The sequence below is a fragment of the Amblyomma maculatum genome, chromosome 1 (assembly GCF_055883805.1).
Source record: "Amblyomma maculatum isolate TAMU_Amacu chromosome 1, ASM5588380v1, whole genome shotgun sequence".
Lineage (NCBI taxonomy): Eukaryota > Metazoa > Arthropoda > Arachnida > Ixodida > Ixodidae > Amblyomma > Amblyomma maculatum.
Window position 1 is genome coordinate 104,209,622 of NC_139344.1, and position 22,168 is coordinate 104,231,789.

The 22,168-nt window shown below is 41.1% G+C and overlaps 1 protein-coding gene across 8 annotated transcripts in view; it reads left to right on the forward strand.

Annotated features, from left to right (window-relative positions):
• Herc4 (HECT and RLD domain containing E3 ubiquitin ligase 4) overlaps nucleotides 1-21,788 on the forward strand; it is a 144,439-nt gene extending 122,651 nt beyond the window's left edge. For all 8 annotated transcript variants that reach the window (XM_084588726.1, XM_084588727.1, XM_084588724.1 and 5 more), the window contains 8 exons: nucleotides 3,413-3,460; nucleotides 3,545-3,611; nucleotides 6,984-7,066; nucleotides 12,686-12,794; nucleotides 13,296-13,370; nucleotides 15,189-15,291; nucleotides 17,676-17,728; nucleotides 20,798-21,788. In XM_084588726.1, coding sequence (XP_084444852.1) covers nucleotides 3,413-3,460; nucleotides 3,545-3,611; nucleotides 6,984-7,066; nucleotides 12,686-12,794; nucleotides 13,296-13,370; nucleotides 15,189-15,291; nucleotides 17,676-17,728; nucleotides 20,798-20,953 — 694 coding nt within the window. In that variant the 3' untranslated portion in view covers nucleotides 20,954-21,788. The remainder of the gene's footprint in view (nucleotides 1-3,412; nucleotides 3,461-3,544; nucleotides 3,612-6,983; nucleotides 7,067-12,685; nucleotides 12,795-13,295; nucleotides 13,371-15,188; nucleotides 15,292-17,675; nucleotides 17,729-20,797) is intronic.
• Nucleotides 21,789-22,168: the final 380 nt, after the last annotated feature.

The window sequence follows — 22,168 nt, forward strand, 5'->3', positions numbered from 1 at the left end:
GCGAAATTTGACCGCAGCTCATCAGCTGTTTCACCTTTTTCAATAGATTGAGGCAAAGATTTCCAGCAAGACATATATGTGCAATTACAGACAACTTTTTTATTTTTCACACATATTCCAAGAAACAAATCCACCAGCAGTTCTTGGCTGTCATGAAGGAAGCTGGTCGGAGAAATGAAGAGAGCACTTAAGTTATCGGTAGGTTGTGTCAGGCAGCGTGTGGACCCATAGGAACGTTGTGAGGTGAAGAGATAGCAGCGACTGACTGATGCCACTGACAACGCTCGCGAGTCAAGACAACGTGGCTGCGCTTCAGCTTGGGATGCACGCACCGTGATCCACTGATAGCAAGCCAGCACTTTGGCAACTGGAGAGCACCATCGCCGCCACGCAGGAAAAGGGGGGGGGGGGGGGGGTACACAGCGGCGAACGGTGGTATCAGGAGCGCGCGCAGCAATCGGAGAGCACGCACGGTCGCTACCACAGAGGAAGATTGGGGCTGAGCTGGGGGGCTGAGAGGGGGGAGCTGGTTACAAGGCATGAGGGCAACGACGACCCAAAACGCAGGAACGGGCGCCAAAGAGCTGCGCTCTAAAAAAATCTGCCGCTTCTTAACACTCGCAGCCGCCATGGCTTACGCACGTTCAGCATGACGATACGAGACGCACATCGCACGTCAGCTGCGCGCGCAGGGGGTTCACAACAACACGCAACTGGAGAAAGCATCCGACGCTCTCTTTGCCACGGGCTGAGCTGGTTTGTCGGCGCATGCGTAGTGCATGCTGCTGTGAATGAAGACCGAGAAAGAGGAAGGAGAGAGAAAGCTTGGCAGAAGAATGGGCACACCCTTGCGCTTTGCTCTATCGCGTATTTCCCCTCTCCTGAACAACACAGCTGCATTGGCTGCATCTGCTCCGTACCACCTGTTGCCAAACTGGTTCCTTCTGGTTCTGTCACGCACATGGCTTGCAAACGTCACGTGCTAGCGCACGGCAAACGATCCCCGCTGATGCGCGTGCCTTTGGAGAAAGGGCACGGTGCTGCCCTGAAGCAGCCGGCTCCCCGAACTGTTCTCCGTCATTCCTTCCGCTTATGGCTTGAAAACGTCACGCGGCAAATGGCCGAGGCTGATGCGGTCGTCTTTGGGGAAGGTGCACCTTCCAATGCATAGTGCTGAGTTCGATATATCAAGCGACTGGTGAAATTGAGTTCGATATACCACGCAGCTTTCTTATACTTTTACATGGGATTTTCAAGGGAATATTCCATGAGTTTGATATAACAAAAATTTGAATTATCTGGGTTAGATATATTCGGGTTCGACTGTATATGCGGGTTTTTACGATACCGTCACAAAACTTTTTGGCTATGTTGCTAAATTACTCATTCACCTACACTATGTAAATGATATATTGTAGTGCAATGATGTGCTGATAATTGAAATATAGTGTTGTGCCATGACATTTCAGTACTAATACCATATTTGGTAGTGTAATGTACCCACTTTCTTTTTTTCTTTTTCAAGAAAAATTGACATCAGCTTGATGGGGAAAGTGTGTGGGGGGGGTGTCACTACGTAGGAAAAAAGGCTGACCTTTTTTGCTGGAGTCAAAATTTAACATATGCAGGTTATGTTTCATCTATTTGTTCATCATCATCAATGAAAGCACACGGTTAGCTAGATCACGATTTTTAGCACTGTTTGCTTGGAAATGGTTCGGCGGTTATCTATTTGTCCATCATCATCAATAAAAGCACAGAGTTAGCTAGATCACGATTTTTAGCATTGTTTGCTTGAAAATGGTTCGGCAGTTATCACACTTTCCAACGATTTTATGGCAGTGAATGGTGGTCTCCCCAATTGCAGCGTGACAAAGCAAACATATTGAGCACCTAGCTTGTGCAGCTGGGCACGTGCAGTTCATGCAGTGCACCGAGCAAGCCACTACCCGAGCCACCATTAGCACTCCTGCCTGGAGTGCACAGTCACCCTCCCCACTACTGGAGGAGCTAATGTCGGAAGATAAACATGCCATGATGTGATTACTGCGCAGCATCTTGGCACGCTGCGAAGGAATACACTGTGGATTGCGATGGCGGTGGTGTGAAACTGGGGGACACACAAGCTAGATCCTTTTTTTTTTTTTTTTTATTCTTAACAAAAGTGGGCAAGGGAGGAATTTGTTATGTGAGTGGGTTCATTTTACAAGTAAATATGATAATGGCTTGCATGGTTTGTGGCTGAATTAAAACGAGTGAATAAAGATAGTTTGCATGGCCTGCATGCCAAATCATGAAAAGCCTTTTTGCCGACTTTGTGTTTAGTCATGCAATGATTTGTATTGTATGCTGTGAAAAATGGTGTGCAGCACATACTCATGCTTTGAATTTTGTGGAATATAGTTGTAAAGTCAAATTTTCTCCCACATAATTCCATGATTAGAAAATTACAGTATTTATTTGATTATAATGTGAATCCATTTTTTGAAGTCAGAAAAACTTGCAAAACGCCTTCGATTGTAGAGCACAGTAGGTTTTCTTGCTTCAGTAAGAAAAAAAAAAACAGAAAGAAAACTTGAGACAGTTAATCTCAATTCTAGCTGTTCTAATACCACAATGCAGCCTCATCACCTCAGCTGCCTTTCTTAAGTGATGCCTGTGTGCCTTCAGAGTGAAGATATACATTTTTCTCGCAAAGTTTCATAATCAAGCATTGGCTGGGTATGAACTCCGTCCGTGTTAGACGTTTCTGCCTCGTTGCCAGCTGCTTCGACGCACAGAGTCTAAGACCACAAAATGCAATAGAGGCCGTCTGATTGCGATTCGCCCCAGTACACAATGAGGTCATTTTATTTTAATGCACAACAACTTTTCTTAGCTCATTCTTCAAGTTCATAATCTAATCTGCATCCAGTACTCAGACCTTGGCAGTGGTCTAATATGCTGCCTTGTGATGCGCCATGGCAAGTTTATTGTTCTACAGGAGTGGCAGTGGGGGCAGCGTTGCGCTCAGTGAACTTTGCAGAGCACCATAACTTGGGAGCATTGGTGACGATATGACAATTCGATGTGACTGGCATGGTTTCATTTTGGCACTTGAACCTAACGAGTATGTCATTTTTAGGTGACTTTCTCTGGCAGAAAAGTGCATCTTGGAACTGAATAAGTGCGGCAGTGTGTTTTCTAGTTAATAGTTAAAAGTTTGCGGCAGGGGTAGTTGATTTCTGCTGAGGCATGCTATGCAGTTTGGTAGCGATGTTCTGCTAAAACATTCCTGTAGATTAGCAGTGCGCTTTGCATAGAATGTAGTAAAAATAATTTTTTCCTTAGTGCATGTGACATGCAAGCATAGTTGCAGGAGTTGTGCAGGTTTGAGGCATTTGTAATGACTAACACATTTTAACTCATGCAGGAAGCCAACACTGAAGGATCTACAGGACCTTTCCCCTACTTTAGCCAAGTAAGCTGGCAGATTTCATATTTGGGTGTGCAATGGCTAGGACTTTGAATGCTGTGCTAACGTTGTGTTTTATTTGCAATGTAGGGGTCTTCAGAACCTTTTGGACTATGATGGAGAAGACCTGGAAAACACATTTTTTCTCACATTTGAGGTAATCTCTTACATTACAAAATTGAACCAGCATGTTTTAAGTGATGATCCAGTCATCCAATCATTCGAGCTGAAACAGATTTATGATAAGGGAGTAATTACTCATTAGCATCCACTAAAGTGCAACCATGCAACTACAGAGAAAAGCTTTTCAGCACCACTTGGAAAGAAACCGTAATATATCAGATGTTTTCATTATAGGAGCTTGATAAACGTATTCAGTAGTGCTATACATTTGCATGAGATTGCCGTGTGAATTCGTCAACTGTTTAAAGGGAAACTAACGACAATTTTTATGCTAGCAGAATCCGATAGTACAATATTTTTTTACATTGCTGATACTTGTCCGGCAGCAAAATATGCATATATTGATGAGATATTGCGATAAGAAAGCAGTTTTCTTTTTCCTGCCGGTTGAATTCAAACAGTTCAACCCAACTACGTAGTGGATAAAATGACGCAGTCCATGACGTAATACAGACTACGTGATCGCTGGTCCGCGGTGAGCGATCTGGTCTAGCAGCAGCCGAAATGAAAGCGCAAAAGCTACCACCGGCCTTTGCATCATGCCGTTGTCAACATAGTTTCGCTTGCACTAGCCATGGATCCAGTTTCTGAATCCAACAACAATCGAAGTTCTCGCAGCGACCACTGGCCTGCACTTCAGCGGCCTCAACCCCACAGATCGTGGGATGGCTTTTACGGGCTGAAGTAGCGCAGGTGTGCGGCGAAAAATGATCTTTCAAAGAAAACCTAGTAGTCTGAAAACAAAACTATGCGAGCACACCTGTGCCGGAACATCACCGAAACTAAAAACAAGGCCGCCTGTGGCGCCGCCAAGTATGTTTCTCCTTGCCTTGTCCCATTTAGGCTGCCTTTTCACCATTATCTCCACGTGATAAAAGCATGTTATTGTGTTGGAAACAAAAACCTACTACTCGATTCAAACATGCAGCATAATTAAAGATTTATTGCGCATCACGTGACTCGCAGTTGCGAGGTTCGGCCGTTTCGGTTGTGCCTGTATCTCTATTATTGCTCTTTTCTACCTTACTAGAAGTTTGTTTTCAGTAAGGGTGTCTCTTTGTGAGCAGGAACTGGTATTCTATCAATGCAAGCCCATTTCACTCTTGTGTTTAGTGTCCCTTTAATATAAGTAGTAATTCAAAATATCTGGGTTTGACTTTTTCGAGATCAGCTGTATAAAAGTCTTCTTCATTTCGTTCTGTCGTAGTACAGTGGCCATCTTATGCCCATCGCACTGCCAGTATTTTAGTGACAGTAATCCCTTTTATGGGTGCGGAAGACTTGGCATTGCTATTGCCGGTGGAAGGCGCACTTGCTGCTTTTCTCAGTGTCTAATGCAGTTTTCATGGACACCTATCTCAGATGCTGCTGCTGTGCAATTTTTAAGGCGAAAGCCTTTGATGGCTCGTGGTCATGGCCACGATTGTGTTCCTTTGTAAAGATTTAGTTTGATGACGCCATCAGTGGTGTAGTATGTCGTACCTTGAAATAAATGATGATGTCATCAGTGGTGCAGTATATCATACCTTGAAATTAATGATGACATCATCAGTGGTGCGGTATGTTCCTTGAAATTAATGGCGACGTCATCAGTGGTGTAATATGGTGTATCTTTAAATAAATGATGATGTCATCAGTGGTGTAGTATGTTGTACCTTGAAATTAATGATGGCATCATCAGGGGCGTCTGATCCAGGCGTCTGTGCGGCGCCTTTCATTTGGCACTTTCTTGAATGCCGCACCACACAGCATACACGTGGTACAGCAGGAATCAACGGAGAGTCAGATTGGTTTACAGGAAAGAAAAGGTGCTGTATATATCACAATTCTCCACGGACACCTTAAAGAGCCTTAAAAAAAGGGAGGGTGGGAGTGAAAAAAAGAGGGAAAGAGGTGTCGTACTGGAGGGCTTCGGACCGCCGCGCAATAGAGGCTTTTGCCTCATCACTCTTTAGTGGTCCAGAATTCCCCCTAGAATTTTTTTCATGCTGCCGTAAATAATAAGACATCTATAGCTTAATTGCTGCCAAGAAGATTCAGCGCTTTTCAAGAGTTGATTAGGAGAAGTTTTGTTTTAACTCGAGGCTTCTAAAGCAGTCTAGTTGACATGATAGCACCTTTGGGGGACTCCATGGTTATGTGGTTATTGGCCTAACCTGAGAATCTTGTGTGTGGCTGTCTTGAAACAGAAGCAATGCATGAAATTATGTAATATCAGTAAGCAGCTGTCATACTGTTTCCTTCGAAGGCAGCTGAGACATGAGAATGCTTTAGCTTCCTTCCTTTGAAAATGTGGCACTAATTTTGTTTGCAAACATCTACCCAACTTTTTGTGTACTGTGGTCTTGAACCTCGCAACTTGTGTTACATTCATGCACCTTTGTTTTGTTTTTTTCTGTTGCTTGCTGCAACAGCTACTTTTGTGTTATGATTGGACTCATGCAGATAGATAAGATAATGAAGGTAATGAACAAATATTCATTAATTTTGTGCATGAACATGTGGTAACGTAACTCAGTGTGTAATCATATACAGTAAGAAATTACAGAAATAAGCTAATTTTTTGAGGCATAGGTGCAAGTTGAATTTTTCATGCAGAGGTTGGGAGGCATGAGCAGTTGCCCACCTTGTGTTGGCAATGCAGAGGCAAAGGCTAAAACTCGCATCAAGTTGTGTTAGAGAAGTGAACAATTTTATCAGCATTGAAGTCAAATTGCACAGCTTATAAGAGCATATTGGTAAAATTATCTTTTTTTTTTTTAATTTCATTGTTTTTCAGTACTATTTCAACTTGCTTTCCTGAATAATCTGCAACCTTGGAATTTTTATGTGAGAGCATATACAGCTCGTTTTGTTGGGAAAGTGCCACTGCCGCTGTGGCCTTTACCGTCATTGCTGTTGCTATCGCCATACCCTAGTTTCAAGAAAAATGTGTCGGGAAAAAAATATCCACATGATTTGGTATCAAAATTGTGCTGCAGCCAATCTTTGTTCAGCATTCAGAGTGGTGTCATACCATTTCGCTTCCCATATAGCATCCGTCTTCTAATACAGTTGGAGGCTACTTTGCGATAGGGATTCAAATTGACGACATATGGTCCTCGCATTGTATGCCATTCATTGTGAGTGTAGGTGTCCGCCGAAAAAAAGATAGATAATGCGCCTTCTTTTCTGAAAAAAAAAAAAAAACTTAGACGTTTCGCACTTTGCCAAACTCTGTGTCAGTCACTCAGTGACGAAAAGGTGGAATGAAAAGCAGTGTTGAAGGCACTATCTCTTCTACTGTTACGGCAAAGCTTAATCGTTTTTTGTTTTTTTTTTTTTTCTTTTTTTTCTCTTTTACTAGGTCTCAGTGGAGCACTATGGCCACACACTTAGTCATGAGCTCAAGAAAGGTGGCAGCCATATAAAAGTAACCAAAGAAAACCGGTAAGTTGTTAGCGAACATTGCTTCACTGTTCTGTGCTCATTATGAAGCTCATCACCAGTCCCAAGGCACAATCTTAAGTTACAGTACACATGATTAGGCTTGCCAGTTCTCTTTTTCTATGACATAAGGAACAGCTTTTGTTTAAAGCATGTTATGAGATTTGTCATGTCAATAAATGTGTCGCGAGACATAATCGAGCATTGTAAGACCGGTAAAACAAATCCCATGGTTAGGATCAAATCCCTTTCGCGCCAGCTGCATTTCAGTGGAGGGGAAATGCAAACCGTCCACATGCTGGGCAATGTCAAAGCACATCATAGAACTCTAGAACTCTGATCTGAAGCCTTCCACTATGACAATCCTGATAGTTCATGGGCCCATTCAGAATAACCTGGCATCAAAATTTATGTAAAGCTGATTGGTTTGAGTTTCTGCTTGGTGGAACATTGGCAGACCTTTCATGACATTAATAACATACTTTGAATAGTTGCTCCTAGATGGCAGCACAATGTTTTGCATTTTCTGACTGAAGTGATAATCATGGTCTACTTAAAATGTCACTGGTACGCTGTACCTCAGTGTGCCATAATGGTTTGCTTGTGGAAATGTAAATGGCAAATATGTTTCTCAAAAAATTGAAAATTTATCCTCCGGTGGCTGGAGTCATGTTTTACGATTTTTGTTGCCATGCAATTTCAGTCAGGCTTGACCAACATATGTGTATACCAATGCCTCATTTACAAACTTATGGGGTGCATGCAGGTGCTGGATCTGTCTGGGGATAATAAATAGGATGAGCGCTCAAAGCAATGCATATAAACAGAAGTCTTCGAATGCAATTGTTCAATTTTAGTGCATGTATGATGTTCTTCACTTGTTAAGAAAAAAAGCTGAATACATTCTACAACGGATCGCAAAAGTATGAAATGTCATTTCGAGACAATGCATTTTTAAAGTGCCACAATATGTGGGTGCGAGAGTCACCCCACCATTGGGGGACAGGGTAGAGGTGCAACCCTTAAAAGCAGATGTAAGAAGAACTTCTTAAAATATTTTTCACGTTTCACAGAGTGACCATGAGGGTGGCAGTTTGTTAACAGCTGGGTAGTACTTTGAAAAAAAATGTGTGACACAGTGCTATTTTACATCATTTTGAAAATGTCTTTTCAAAGCGGCACAATAATTACGTGTTGTGGAGCCGGGCATTCCCTAGAATGGTGTGCTACCCTTTGGATGTTTCATTGTTTCTCGCAAGCTTCTGGTGTAGCCCGACAGACGGCCGCATGCACTACATTTATTCACTAATACAGTTGAATCTAGACTGCCTAGATAGCATTATATAAAAAAGCACTTATAAAACTTTATGGCAAGTAAATTAAAGAGCATTATGCATTATAGCAGATGACAGTAGAGACAATGCCTCTGGCATCCGTGAGCACCACCTAAGTTTAAAAACAGTGTTGGTCTAGTGGCACCATTGTCTGCAACTATGCCAAGTTCATTTATTGTGCTGTTTGAGGACTGTATTCTGTTCAGACCTATCTAGTGTGTTTAGTTCGAATGACAGTAGGTAATGTGCACACAGAAGCACATCTGACTGCCAAGAAGCTTGTGCAATTCGAAGAAAAACCCAGTGGGTAGTGCAGCTTTTTGGGGAATGTCTGGCTTCACAATGCATGTTTACTGTGGCATTTTAAAGACAGCTTCAAATTGATGTAGCATAATTTACACACTTGTATCATAATTTACACACTTCTCCAAAGTATTCCTCAACTGTTGAAAAATGGCCTCCTCCATGACTACACTGTGAAATGAGAAAAGTATTTAGAAAAGTTTTGCGTGCCTCTGCTTGCATGCATCTTTGCATACATTCGCACTCCTGCCCCGTATCCCAGTGGTAGGTTACTTCTGCGTTCACGTACAGTTGAACCTGGATATAATGCAGGTGTATATTAACTTATTGTTTATATCGAACAGCCTGAATAACCACTTGGAAATCCTACGCAAAAGTATAGCAGTGGTATTCATGCTTATCAAACTCCTGCTGATGAAACTTTCGATGTACCGATATGCACATCGTGCCTTTGCAAGAGGGCTATTTTCCTAATGGCAACTTCATGCATGTAAAGTTATCGCTGCATGCATTGAGCCGGGTTAGATGAGCATCCTAGGTCACCTGCTGGCAGCACTAACGATGTAAAGCCACATGATGAGATGAACGTAGAGTCTACTTGAAAGGGGTCTTCAGTTAGGCATGCTTGTTTTGAACATGACACTGCTGTTATGCGGGTAAGCCAGCATTTGGTTCATCATCCATCATATGGTGAAGCCAGCCTAAGCTGATTGAAAGCTTGTGGCGGCTGTCGAGTGGCTTGCCTCAATGCAGGAATCAAGTGTATCCAATTTTTATTAGGTTGTTATTGCATTTACAGTGTACCACTATCAAACTTATTACTGCTTAGAACCAGTGGTGATTTTTCCTAAAGCACCGTCCACTGCAACTTTGATGCGAGCCGAAACTCCAACGATACTTCTGCCGTGTGGCACATGATGCATGCAGTGCGAGCTCCTATTGTTCCAGTCTCGCACAAAGCACGAGGCAACACATGCCATGCGGGAATGCTACCATGATGGCAGTGTAACAAGTGGATTTGCAATGCACTGGTTTCTGTGGTTGCTGGAACAAGACTGGTTCATGAATACATAGCAGCTACAAAATCACAGCATTCGCAAACATAACAGTGGGGTACTACTGTAGTCTTTTCTAGCCATAAAAGCCATAAATTCATTTGGAGAATACAGTGGCATCTGGACACTGCATATGCTGTATTGCGTGACCTTGTACCTCATTTGGTGCCTTGCACTACAGCTTTTTCTTTTAGAACAAGCACCTCATTTGGTGCCTTGCACTACAGCTTTTTCTTTTAGAACAAGCATTGCAGAAAATGTTTGGTGTGCACATCTGTCAACAAGGCTGCCACATTGTTTTGCATATTTCAGGCTGCTAAGTCAGTCGCCGACCGTTTTTTCGGACCATGCGGGACCCGGCAAATGGTCCGAATAATCTAACAGTCTGAAAAATCTATGCACACTTAAAAAATTACTTTTCTGCAAAAAATTAGCTTTACATGTCACGAACTTTACTGCCCCCACTGTTTCATTTATATATAGATAATAGAGAGTCATAGTCGTTTTTCGCGCGGCACCCATGCACATGTGCTAGCACGATACGATATGGCAGGCGCAGCTGCCAGTGCGTGTGCGCCTCCGAGAAGCATGCAGTTCACTCAAAGTGGTGATTGCATGCGCAGTGGTGCCCCGCAGAATTGGATCGTGTTAAGCTGTAACCATTAGAATTTCTCGGCCAGTCATGCTTTCGTAATGTCCATGCCGCTTCACGAAGTACTGTGGCACAGCTGCAGGCCATGATCATGCCGTGAACGAATTCATGCACCACACGAAGCAATAACACTCAGTTTCTGGGGGTTTATGACGGTCGTGAAGACTGCGAGAATGCACAACAGCAGAAGCTGCTACTGTGCATTCTAATGGTATTTGGTGGTTTTCACTTCCGTTTCAGTGAAATGGACCAAAACATTTTTCTCGCATAAACATGATGCAGGATAGAGCAGACTTTTAACTGTTTTTCATCTATCGCTGCATTGTGAAATAAGCCACGTTCTAGCATTTTATCGGAGTAGGTTAGCCTTGAGGTGATGACCTTCATATTGAGTTTGGCTGTACTGCTATGCAAGCAAGTAAAATCTATTTTATACATGCATTGCATGCACTACAACACCAATTTGTACTCCATCAGACACAGTTGCCATAGCTTATAATAGTGTTGAAAGCATATTTCTTGATCCTACTAATGAAAACGAAATGTATAGCACTTTGACGGGTCTAAATAACTGTAGGTCATTAGATGCTGACGATATTCAAAGTAAACCCATTAAATATGTATTAGGATTGCTAACATCTCCTCTTGCTCATATTTTCAATCTAGTACTTGAGTCAGGTATATTTCCCACTGCTATGAATTGTGCAAAGGTGTCTATTATATAAAGGAGGTGATCACAATCTTGTTTCCAATTGCAGGCCAATTGCTGTACTCCCAGTGTTTTCCAGGGGATTAGAAAAGCTAATTTTTTATCGTATTGCAAACGTTTTTCACAAGAAAAACATTTTAACAGACTCTCAGTATGGTTTTAGGAAGGGTCGCTCGACTGAGGCTGCTTTGCCAATCCTGAAGGAAATAATTTTGGAAAATATTGATAATTTACTCACAGCCGAAATATTTATTGATTTCAGCAAAGCATTTGACTGCATCGATCACAGTATTCTCATTAATAAACTTTCATCTTATGGAATTCGTGGAACAGTTTTGGCTCTACTGCAATCTTACCTCTTACCAATAGTATGTGGCCTACCACAAGGAAGTGTTTTGGGCCCCCTTTTATTTAACACTTATATAAATGATATTGTCAACATTGACTCCTCAGTTCAATTTGTAATCTATGTTGATGATAGTACCCTACTTATTTCTGCTAATAATGTCAGTCAACTAGTATTAAGATCTAATGATGTCCTTGCTAAACTCTCAGCCTGGACCAAAGCAAATAAAATCAAGGTAAACCCACTCATTTTCCAAGACCAGCACATAGAGATAGTTCACGAGCATAAAGTTCTAGGTGTATACTTTTCTTCGAATCTTAAATGGGGTGCTCATATAAACCATATTTCTAAAAAGCTCTCTACTGTTACTGGTGCAATCTCACGCTGTCACACATTGCTCCTCATACGTGCTAAACTGCAAATTTACTATGCTCTGTTCCTTTCTCACGTTAACTACTGTACTCTAGTATGGGCAGCAACAACTAAACAAATATGAGCAAGCTTCTTGTCTTGCAAAGAAAAATTATTCGTCTCATCGTAAACTTAGAACCAGCATCAAATATTCAACCCATAATAACATCACTTAATATGATCCACGTGGATAATATTTATCGCTTGTTACAGTGAACTTATTTCGGTTTGACAGGTATAGGTAATTTCTTGGTAAAACTTGCATCTCTTGAACACCGCACTGCAATAGTAAACACTAGATGCACTGACATGTGGTCTCTGCCACATTTTAGAACAGACTACAAATTACAATCCTTGGCTCATAAGCTCCTGTTTTTCTCTACAAATATAAAGACACTGTTGGTTTTAGTCCTAAGCAGTTTAGAACCTACTTTGTGCAAATATAATCCATACATACATCTGTTCTTAATTTAAATATTATGCTCGCCTTTACGCACTTCCTGCCTTGTTTAGCTTTTTTCATTGATTTTATTATTGATCAACTTTTTTATTTTTTGTTTTTATATCCTGATGCAGTGACGTATGTATTGTATAACACTTTTGGATGTCATAGCCGAATTATTAATGAACTTCTGGAATTTGCTGTTTACCTCTGCTATGTTGTGTACGGGTTTCCTGGGCCTTTGTCAAGCTGTTTGTACAGCTGTTAGCCCAGGCGACCATTTACTTGTTGGAAAATAAGTTTGATTTGATTTGATTGGCTACTGCAGTACTCATTATCTGACGTTGTACAATGTTTCATGGTACTGCAGGCAGGAGTATGTGGATCTCTATGTGGATTTTGTCCTCACTACATCTGTCCAGCATTGCTTTGATGCTTTTTCTCAAGGCTTCTACAAGGTCTGCAGCAGCAAAGTTTTGGCAAGTAGAGACATTCTTTGAAAGAAATTTGTTATTCAGTACTTATTGCACAGCTTGTGTTCATACTCAACACAAAGCAATGTGAATGATGAGTACTTCTGGTTGCTACTAGAGCTTTAAATTCAAAATGTAAGAAGAGCAATTTTGATTATCGTCCTGAACTTATTCGTATTACTAAATAAATTTTTCAATCTTCTTTTTTTTCTTTCTTTCTTTTTTCCTTTTTTTTGGCCGACCTTTAAGCTTCAATTCACACTTCGCTCAGACAGTGTTCGGTTGTGATTACTTCTCTGCTGAGAAGTTAGCCCACATAGGGAGTGCCATTTAGACACTTTTCAACCATGCAGTGTATGGTTTGAAGTAAAATTGCTGCTTCTCAGAATTGCACAAAAAAGTTAAGTACTAAGATTTGGCACACTTGTAGAGTTTGTGCACGAAGTTTGTTTGTCCATAAGGGAACTGAGACAATGTTTGTGTATGTATGTTTACTTTGCCTTGCAGGACTTGTTTCATGCTCAGGAGTTGATGGTATTGGTTGTTGGCAGCGAAAATTACAACTGGGATGAACTTGAGAAGGTATGCATGGTGCATAAGTGGTGAAAGTTTGACAAATAGCACTGATATGTGGCATTATAATAGAGCCCCTTTATAGTAAAGTCACTGGGAATGGCAAAAGTCTTCACTATATTAAGGTCTTTACTATATCAGTTATTGGTGATGTCAATTGGCCCGAATGTGCTGTCTGGTAATTAAATGGCTGCTTACTAAGCACATCTTACTTTATAGAAAAAAAAATGCCCCGTGATACTTTCTATCCTTCTTTTATCATCTCTTTGTACAATTTTCTTTTTTCAATTATAAGATTTTTTTGTTTAATCTTGTGGAAGTACCTTTTTAGCATGAATGCAGTGTGGCTACGAATACAGCAAAGTTTCATGTCATGTGAAAACTAAAGCCTTGCATGAATGAGTCATTTTCTGCTATTTCTGTCATATAAGCGGAAACAAATGAGAAATGCATACTACAATCAAGTGCAGCAAAGCCACACATGCCGTGCCTCCACATCTTTCCACCACTGCCTCATGTTTTGTGCTGCCCAGTGCTGCAAATGTTTGACCCCGTCTTTCCTTCCCTACTTGCTTCACTTTTACTCTCTTTAATTTCTGAATGAACCACATCACCTTCTTTCCTCATTCGTAGCCAGCTTTACTTTGTTTTCCTGCGCGCCGCATGCTGTCCCTCACGGCTCCAAGGACTGTGTAAAGTTGGTTTCTCCTCAGTGCTGGGATGCATGTTGGTAAAGCCAATGAAAAAAAAAGTTTTTTTTTCCAAGAAAATAAAAAAAAAACATGATGATTCGAAATAGCATACACATGGTGACGTCATATCGTGGGAAGTATGTCGCCGTGGACAGACACACTTTACTATAACAGATTATCAAAAATGTCTTTACTATAAAGGGGAAAAAAATGTAGAGTCATCTATGGAAAATGAAATGGGACTTCGGTTTCGCTTTACTATATCTGAGTTTACTGTAAAGGGCTTCTATTGTAATGTGTTAATAATGCAGTCATGCCAAGATTGCATGCTCTGTAGCTTACAGCCTTCAGCAATGAAGTGGCGTGTAGCCCAGTTTTTAAAGTGAAACCTTCACAGCTCCTATTCAGCAAAAAAGGCAGTGTCAACATTGTGTCGAGAAACCCGTGTCACACCTGCATGGTGTCGAGAAACGATTGTTATGTGTGGAGGTCTGGAATGATAATAATTAAGAAGTTTCAGTTATGTGCTGCATGTCAGATGTAACATCTTTATGAAGTAATTGGCTTCATGTCAAGAAAAATATCTGTAAATTTTAGTCTGGTTTGAAACAACAACCTGCCAGCCAGGCAGGCTAACAATTAAAGCAGGCTGCTATGGCTTCAGCATAAGCAGGGGTTTGTATGAATTTTGTGGGGCCTTTCATATAAACTGCTATTTCAAGAGTGTATGCTAACAAGTGTAATTAGAGAGGTTCTAATTATCGAAGTAGTAATTAACCAAGTATTGAAGTACATGTGGACTTTCATATCCTCTTTGCTTGATATGACATGGCGTAATGGTGCCAGCATGTGGCGGCAACCGGAAAATTCCTGCGATCTGATGCACACTGTTGTCCCAAAAGGTGGCACACGGGCAGTATTAAGTTTTTGCAGTATAGAATGTACATCCGGACGGAACGCTTCTTTGTGCCTCCACTATTTCTTATTCAAAGGTGGCTTTTACAGTATAAACACTGCATAGTTTCTTTTCATTTCTCAGTGTGGAACTGCCGCAGAAGACTTGAGGTCACCATCGCGCTTACACCCTTACGGCGAAGTGTCCCTCTAACTGTTTTTTTTTTTTTCATTTTGTTAGAATGCTGAATACAAAGATGAGTTTCACCGAAATCATCCAACTGTACGAATGTTCTGGAGAGTCTTCCACAGCCTTGAGTATGATGAAAAGAAAAAGTTTCTGCGTAAGTTTTTTATACTCATCACTGAACTCTTGAAGATTTTTTTAAGCCTCACCCCATGGAGAGTTTCTTGCATGCATATTTGCACTGCTTGCTGCCAAACTTAACAGCATCACAAGTGCAAGACACAAATGCGATAAACGGCTGTGGTATTGCCACTTAAACGACACAGCTGCATGCATTTCGCACATGCATTGAATTTATGGGAAAAAACGCTCCATGCAGCAGAGGCTTGGGAGGTCCTTGCAAAAGTGTGGCTGTCCAGCTGTGCAACTCGGGTGAGCTGTTGTGGAGGTGGTCAAAATAATGATAGCATTTGTTCTGGCTCAGCGTTTTCCATGTGACATGCCTGTAAGGTCAGCAAGAAAATCACCTTATCTGGCATTTATTCTGTCGTTGAAACCATCCTAGCATGGGTTTGGTGCTCTGCTTTTGTGTCCTCTGGAATCGCCATGAGTGCCTTCAGAAAGGAATTGAATCTTTAGAAAGGGTCTCTTCTTAATCTGTAGTAAAGGTCACTTGAGTTGCTGTCTCTTTCATGGCGAAATTGCATTCTTCTTTCATGCACTTTTTTTTTTAACTATTTTGTTTTTTCAGTATTTTCATTACTAAATCTTGGCTGACTTTGCAAGTGGCTGAAGCAACTATGTGGCAGTATATGTACAGTGCGTTACCAGCTAAGGTCCAAGGGTACTAAACCAGAAAAGCTGCATCATCCTGATAAAAAATGGGAAAATTGTGCCAAACTGTTGCAAACTAACTGCTTTCGAATTGTGTGGAAACGTAACTTAGCTGTCGCTGCCATTTCAAAATGTTAGTTTCTATTAACTCTTTCGTTACCAGGAGAAAAATGGCAGTACTTCATAGGTTTCTGACAAATTTTTTTGCTGCAAACTTTGCGAGAGATAAAAATAGGTAAAATACATACTACTGATGGAAATAGAAAGTAGTACTTTATGACCCCAGTCGTGTAGTACACGCTGGTGTCGCACACATCTCAGAGATTGCTAAGCTGTGATTACCACTCACATAGTGGTCATGGCACTCGTAGTAAGCACTAAACATTGGCATGCAACCGTAACTAAATCTCCTTAGGTGTGAGTGGATATATGCAATTACATTTTCATGTAATTTAGGATGCAGATATGACTCATTTCTTTTTTTGTGTGTGAGGGAAAATGGGACACCATTTTACTAGGGCTGTGCGAGTATTGCAACCTTTGAATGTGACTCGAATATGGATATGGGAGAACAGTGTCTTCAAATATTGAATTAAATATGCAATATCTGAGCAGTGAAAAAAAAAAGAAAGAAAAAAGAAAAATTTTTATCGTTTATTTCAGCATTCGCATTGTAGTTGCAAGCAAAATTAAACTAGAAGTGCCTAGCCTACTGAAAAATCCAGTGTAATAAATTTCATGCAGGATTTCATGTACCATTTTTTGTACAGGAAGGGCCTGCATGCAACTGAGTGGAGCTGTCACGTTGCCACTAAATACAGTAAACTCTCGCTATAGCCTTGGAGGGACCAGGAAAAAATGTCCGAATTAAATGAAAGCTGTTACCAAATGAACCTGAAAAAACTGCCGCGAACAGTTTGCATCGAAGGAATTGTATTTTTGACAAACACCTGTACAATGGTTGCCTGCATTTGAGAGGAAACTGAAGTGAGAACGACATTGTTTTTCCAGTTTTGTCACGTGCTTCACTTTGCTCACACTTTTGGGAAGGCCCCTCCCTCGTACAGAAGGGAAGTTATCTCTTCGCAAAACAGCCCTGTCATGTTTTGAGAATGCTTCACTGCAGAGTCCATGTGGTCAAACATTGCGGTGAAACTGGTGAATTCAAAAATTTTCGGTGTATTCAGTCATTTTCGAATATTCCAAAAATATGAATATCAATTTTTTTTAATATGAATACGGATTGAATATTAAGCATATTTGATTCGCATTCCAAATTTGTAATGCTTTCACACCCCTACATTTTACTGATGTGAACAAACTGTAAGTACTGTTGGGGGCATTGCTCATATGCACTCCTAGCAAGGAAAGCAAACTTCTATGCTTTTCTTTTTGTGTTATTCAGAATATTGTCATGAGCTGAGAAGCAATGAGCTAGTTAACTATAGTTTCATTGAGCAATTTGTATACACGATTTTACAAAGGGGATGAAGGGCGCTGCCATTTTAGGTCCTGGGCTACTTTCGTAGCGCAGGAAAGAGTTGAACACTGCGCACCTTAGCAGCCCGGTCAAATCGGTTGCTTTGAGGGTCATGAAAAGATCATGCGAGGGTCAAGCTGGAATGTGTTTTCTTCAGTGGGATTGCATTTGTTTGCCTGCGATGGCTTTATTGTGTTAGTGCATTTTTTTCTTTATTTGTTTTCCAGTTTTCCTGACAGGATCAGACCGAATTCCCATTCTTGGAATGAGCGAGATTAAGGTAACTTTCCTTGCTCTTTTATGCTTTCAACCTGCAAGTGTTGTGCTACCCTTGGCTACACCACTGGGGGTAGAGAACCACCTTCCTGGTGCTCTAAGGTCACCTCCTTTTTTCTACTGTCATTTGTTTTAAGTGTACAGTGCTTGTAATAGCAACTTCATTGTAAACTTTGTGAAGGTTCCATGGTTGTGTAGGTATGCAGACTGGGGATGCATTTTCTTTCAGCTGTTGTCCGGTAACTTTCTGATCGGGTCAAGCTTCCCCGACCTGGCACTTGGCTTTCTCATTGGTAAAGCATTTTCAAGAGGTGCCTTTTTTAGGGTCAGCTGAATTATTGCATTTAGTGGTCTAGTGACAGGTTATCTTGTCTCATATGTGGGTGGCTTTGGTATTTCAGACAAGGCATTTGCTTGGCTGGCTGCGTGTCCAGCTCTTCCAAGGCACATGCTTGTTATGCTGTTCTTGAATGCTGCTCAAGACCCAACCTTGAACAGCAAGTTCTGTATACATCCTAATGGCCATACAGAAAGGTTTACTCAGACACCGGCCGTCAGTTGCTGTTGGTAGTACGTGAAAGCCTCCGTCTTTCTGTTTTACGCATCATGCATGACGATCAAGGCACATGCTTGTTTAACTCCCTAACGGACATACTTCTTTTTTTTTTTTTTTTTTTCAAATGACATTCTAGCCAGAATGGTCTTTTAGCACCCACACCGCCATCTGGTGGTTGACCAATATTAGTTTTGGAAGATCCTTACTCATTGCATTACTTGCAATGCAATGAGTCCACTTTGCAATGCATTGCATTACTTGCATTGCATTACTCATTGCAAAGTAACAAAAAAGACATGACGAGCAGGACTCGACAGGAGCCAGAAATGAGTCAGCTTGTGACATGCCTTGCTCATCCAAGTTAGAGAGTTAAGGATATGCCATCTTGTATCAACAGTCACATAAGTTATATGCAAGGTGTGCTGCAGCTCACATGTGACCATACGCTAGTTTCAAATCAATGTAGTAACACATGCAATGTAGTTCAGAGTGAGATCCACCTGCTTCAGGTCGTTTGAGTTATTGTTCGTGTGCTGATCCTTTTCACTTCAAATTATTGGTAAAATTGCTTTTCAAATTCTGTTATCTCACACCATCAAATAACCATGGACAACAGCTGGGTGCTTATTACGAGATCCCACTACTACTGTTTGAAAACATCGAGGGTTGCTGGCGGCGTATACCTAAACATTGATCTACAAATCTTTTTTTTTTTTTTCTTTTTTTTTTTTGAGAACGGCTTTGGTGTCTGTTTCTCGCTGAAGTGCTCAACAGTTTCTTTCGCAGTGGCAAGGCAATCATTATTGCTGTTCAAGAGAGTCATTAAAACTTCCTGTTAGGCGAGTTGGTAGTTCATCTTGATGTAGGGGTTTTAAGTGCAAACAAATACAAGGACAAGAAACGCGAGACACACAATAACACAAGCACTATCACCTGACTTTATTCGTGGAAGGCAACACCATATATAGGCTGAAAGGTGGAAGATAATGAAACGAAAGCTAATAACAATGAAAAAAAAAAAATGATCACAAGGTAAAAGTCAGGAAATCAAGGCGCATGCGCTGCTGAGATTAACTTTTTCAACACTACTACCTGTTGACTATGGCAAAAGTGTCTTTTCAAGTGTAACACATGCACATGCGCCTTGATTTCCTGGCTTTTACCTTGTGATCTTTTTGTTTTTTTTTTCATGGTTATTAGCTTTCGTTTCATTATCTCTCACCCTTCGACCTATATATGGTGTTGCCTTCCACGAATAAAGTCAGTTGATAGTTAGCACTTGTATGTGTGTCTCGCCTTTCGTGTCCTTGTATTTGTTTGTGCTTAAAACCCCTACATCAAGAGAGTCATTGTTTTTGAACCAGTCGTGGCCGGTGGAATGTTGCATTGCATGCAGTGGCAGGAATTTTTGGGGTTGTAAGCACATATACCTTGCTTTAATACAATTTCTGAGTTATAAAAGTCAAGTTTTTGGTAAAATACCATATTTGCTAACATGCGATGCTAACAACACATTAACCAGGATGCATCACATCAGCAACATGCGCTAGTTTGAGTCATCATTCTTGTTTATTACATCTTTATAAAATGTGAACAGCACAATTTACTGCTTAACTAGTGGCGGGCTGGTAGTAATGTATCAAGACCCTAGCAAATCTAGGTAGCAAGCTTTGAGGGTTTCTCTAAAGGCGATTTAAATGATTGATACTGTTAAATGCTTCTGGCTTTCATTATTTCCTCAATGGCATATTAGAAACTGAAAGCTATGCTATGGTGAAGTAAAAATATATTGATGCACTTCCAGCTTAGTCTGTAAATGCATCTGTACGCCCCTTATACATCATGTGCAACATGCTTGTATTCTCTGTACTGCCAGGACTGCCACATTTTTATTAAAACATATGTGTAAGTGAGACATGATTAGCTTATACTGCCACATTGTTCTGGTGTTTATGAACATGCAGAGAGCTTCTGCTAAACTCTCTTTTAGTCATATTTTAAGACATCACAAATTGTGTGCTTGAAAGGAGATAATGTGTTTTCTCGTGCTTTCTTTGGAAAGAAGAGGGGGCAGTCCTGTCCTTAAATCTACTCTTGCTTGCTTAATTGTACAATAACTTAATGTTGGTCTCAAATTTACAGTCTAAATTTACTAACATGTGGTTTGTGCATTTGTTTTGTGACAAAGCAGCAAACTACTATATCTGGATTGCTGAACCAAACCTAGTGTCACATGCTCCTCTTGATGGTGTCATGCTAAAACGCTTTAATTTAGTTCTGTTCGACACAAGCGAGCTGATGTCTTTCTCGTAAGTCAGTGGCTGGACAGTAGTATTTCACGCTTAGGTGGATGACAGCAACGAAGGAAGGACTCTGGGTATGCCACAGCTGAAATTTTAATTAAAAAGGAGGCAGATTACCTCGTTCATGATTTGTAACTTCCCATTCATATATATTGCTCTATTGATTCTGATGCAGCACTATTCACTTCCTTTGATGCTGTGCATTTTGTCACAGATTGTCCTGCAGCCGATGAAGGTGGATGACAGCCATCTACCTGTGGCCCACACATGCTTCAACTTGCTTGATCTTCCAATGTATTCAAGCGAGGCAGTCATGCGGGAGAAGCTGCGGCTAGCCATCCAGAATGCCCAGGGATTCGGACTTGTATAACCCCTTTGTCAAGAATAGCTGAAAAAGCAGCAAGCACATGGAACAGTTGTCAGCTGCGCTTGGCTTTTTTATTTTTACCCAAGTGGCAACGGGCAAATAAAGCAGGCAACTGGGAACTGGTATGACCAGTTTTGCCCCACAAGGCAGTCATAGGAGCATGGAGAAGCATCCTCATAATAGGTTCAAAAGCTGTGTTGCATATCATCAAAAAAAAAGGAAGAACTCACCTGCTGCCAGAGAATTATAACTGTGGCTCTATATTTGAGTCAAAATGAAGTCCTCATTGGGCATTCCCTCAATAGAGTGCACGTTTCTTATACTGAGGCAGTTAGTGAGAAACTATATTTTGTTGGGAATTGAAAAGTTTGTAATATTTTAATGGAACCGTTTCCAATATCCTAAGCATTTAGTTCACTTGGAAGTGCGTGTTAAAGGTTGAAGATTCAGAACAGCCCATGTGTACAGGCTGCTGATAGTGGGATGCTGCTTGGCACTCAAGCCTTCAGCTGTTTCCTTGCATTGCGAGAGAGTTCTCGGCTACAGGCATCTAGAATGCATGAAAAAAAAAAAAAAAAAGCCCAAAGAGCCTGGTCTCTGTCCTTGGCCTTATGGGCTTAGTCCACTCTACTGTGATTGGCTAACATGGCATATATTTTCCGTTGCTCCATTTGTTAGTGATTTTACTGGCTTGCAGTCACCATTTTTATTTATTGTACGTGCATGAGCCTCCGTTTTGTTTCTCTGTGCTCATGCTTACTCTGTGAGCCATGTGTTTTGTGAAAATTTTGTTGCACTTGATCAAAGTTTGAAAATAAAAGCGGCCTTTACTCTTTGATTCAGTGGTTGTACTTAGTCATGTTAAAAGTTTATCTTCAATAACGAGGAATCGTGAAGTGGTGATCGTATACAGCAACCACGTAACTTTAACAGCTTACCGAGCCTGGTTCATATTTTATGAGAATGAAACTAGAGCAGTATTTTTACCTGTTACCTAGCACCAGCAGCAATACTGTTCCCAGTGCCTTACCCAACGTCTCAAAGCAACCCGGGCTGTGGCAGACAGTGTAGTGGAGGACTCCAAAATTTCAACCACCTGGAGCTCTTCAATATGTGCCTTGCATTTCGCCTCCATCAAAAAGTGGCCGTTGCTGGCGGGATTGAAACCGTGTCTTTGGGTTCACCAGTCACGCGCCCCTTGCCATTGAGCCACATGGT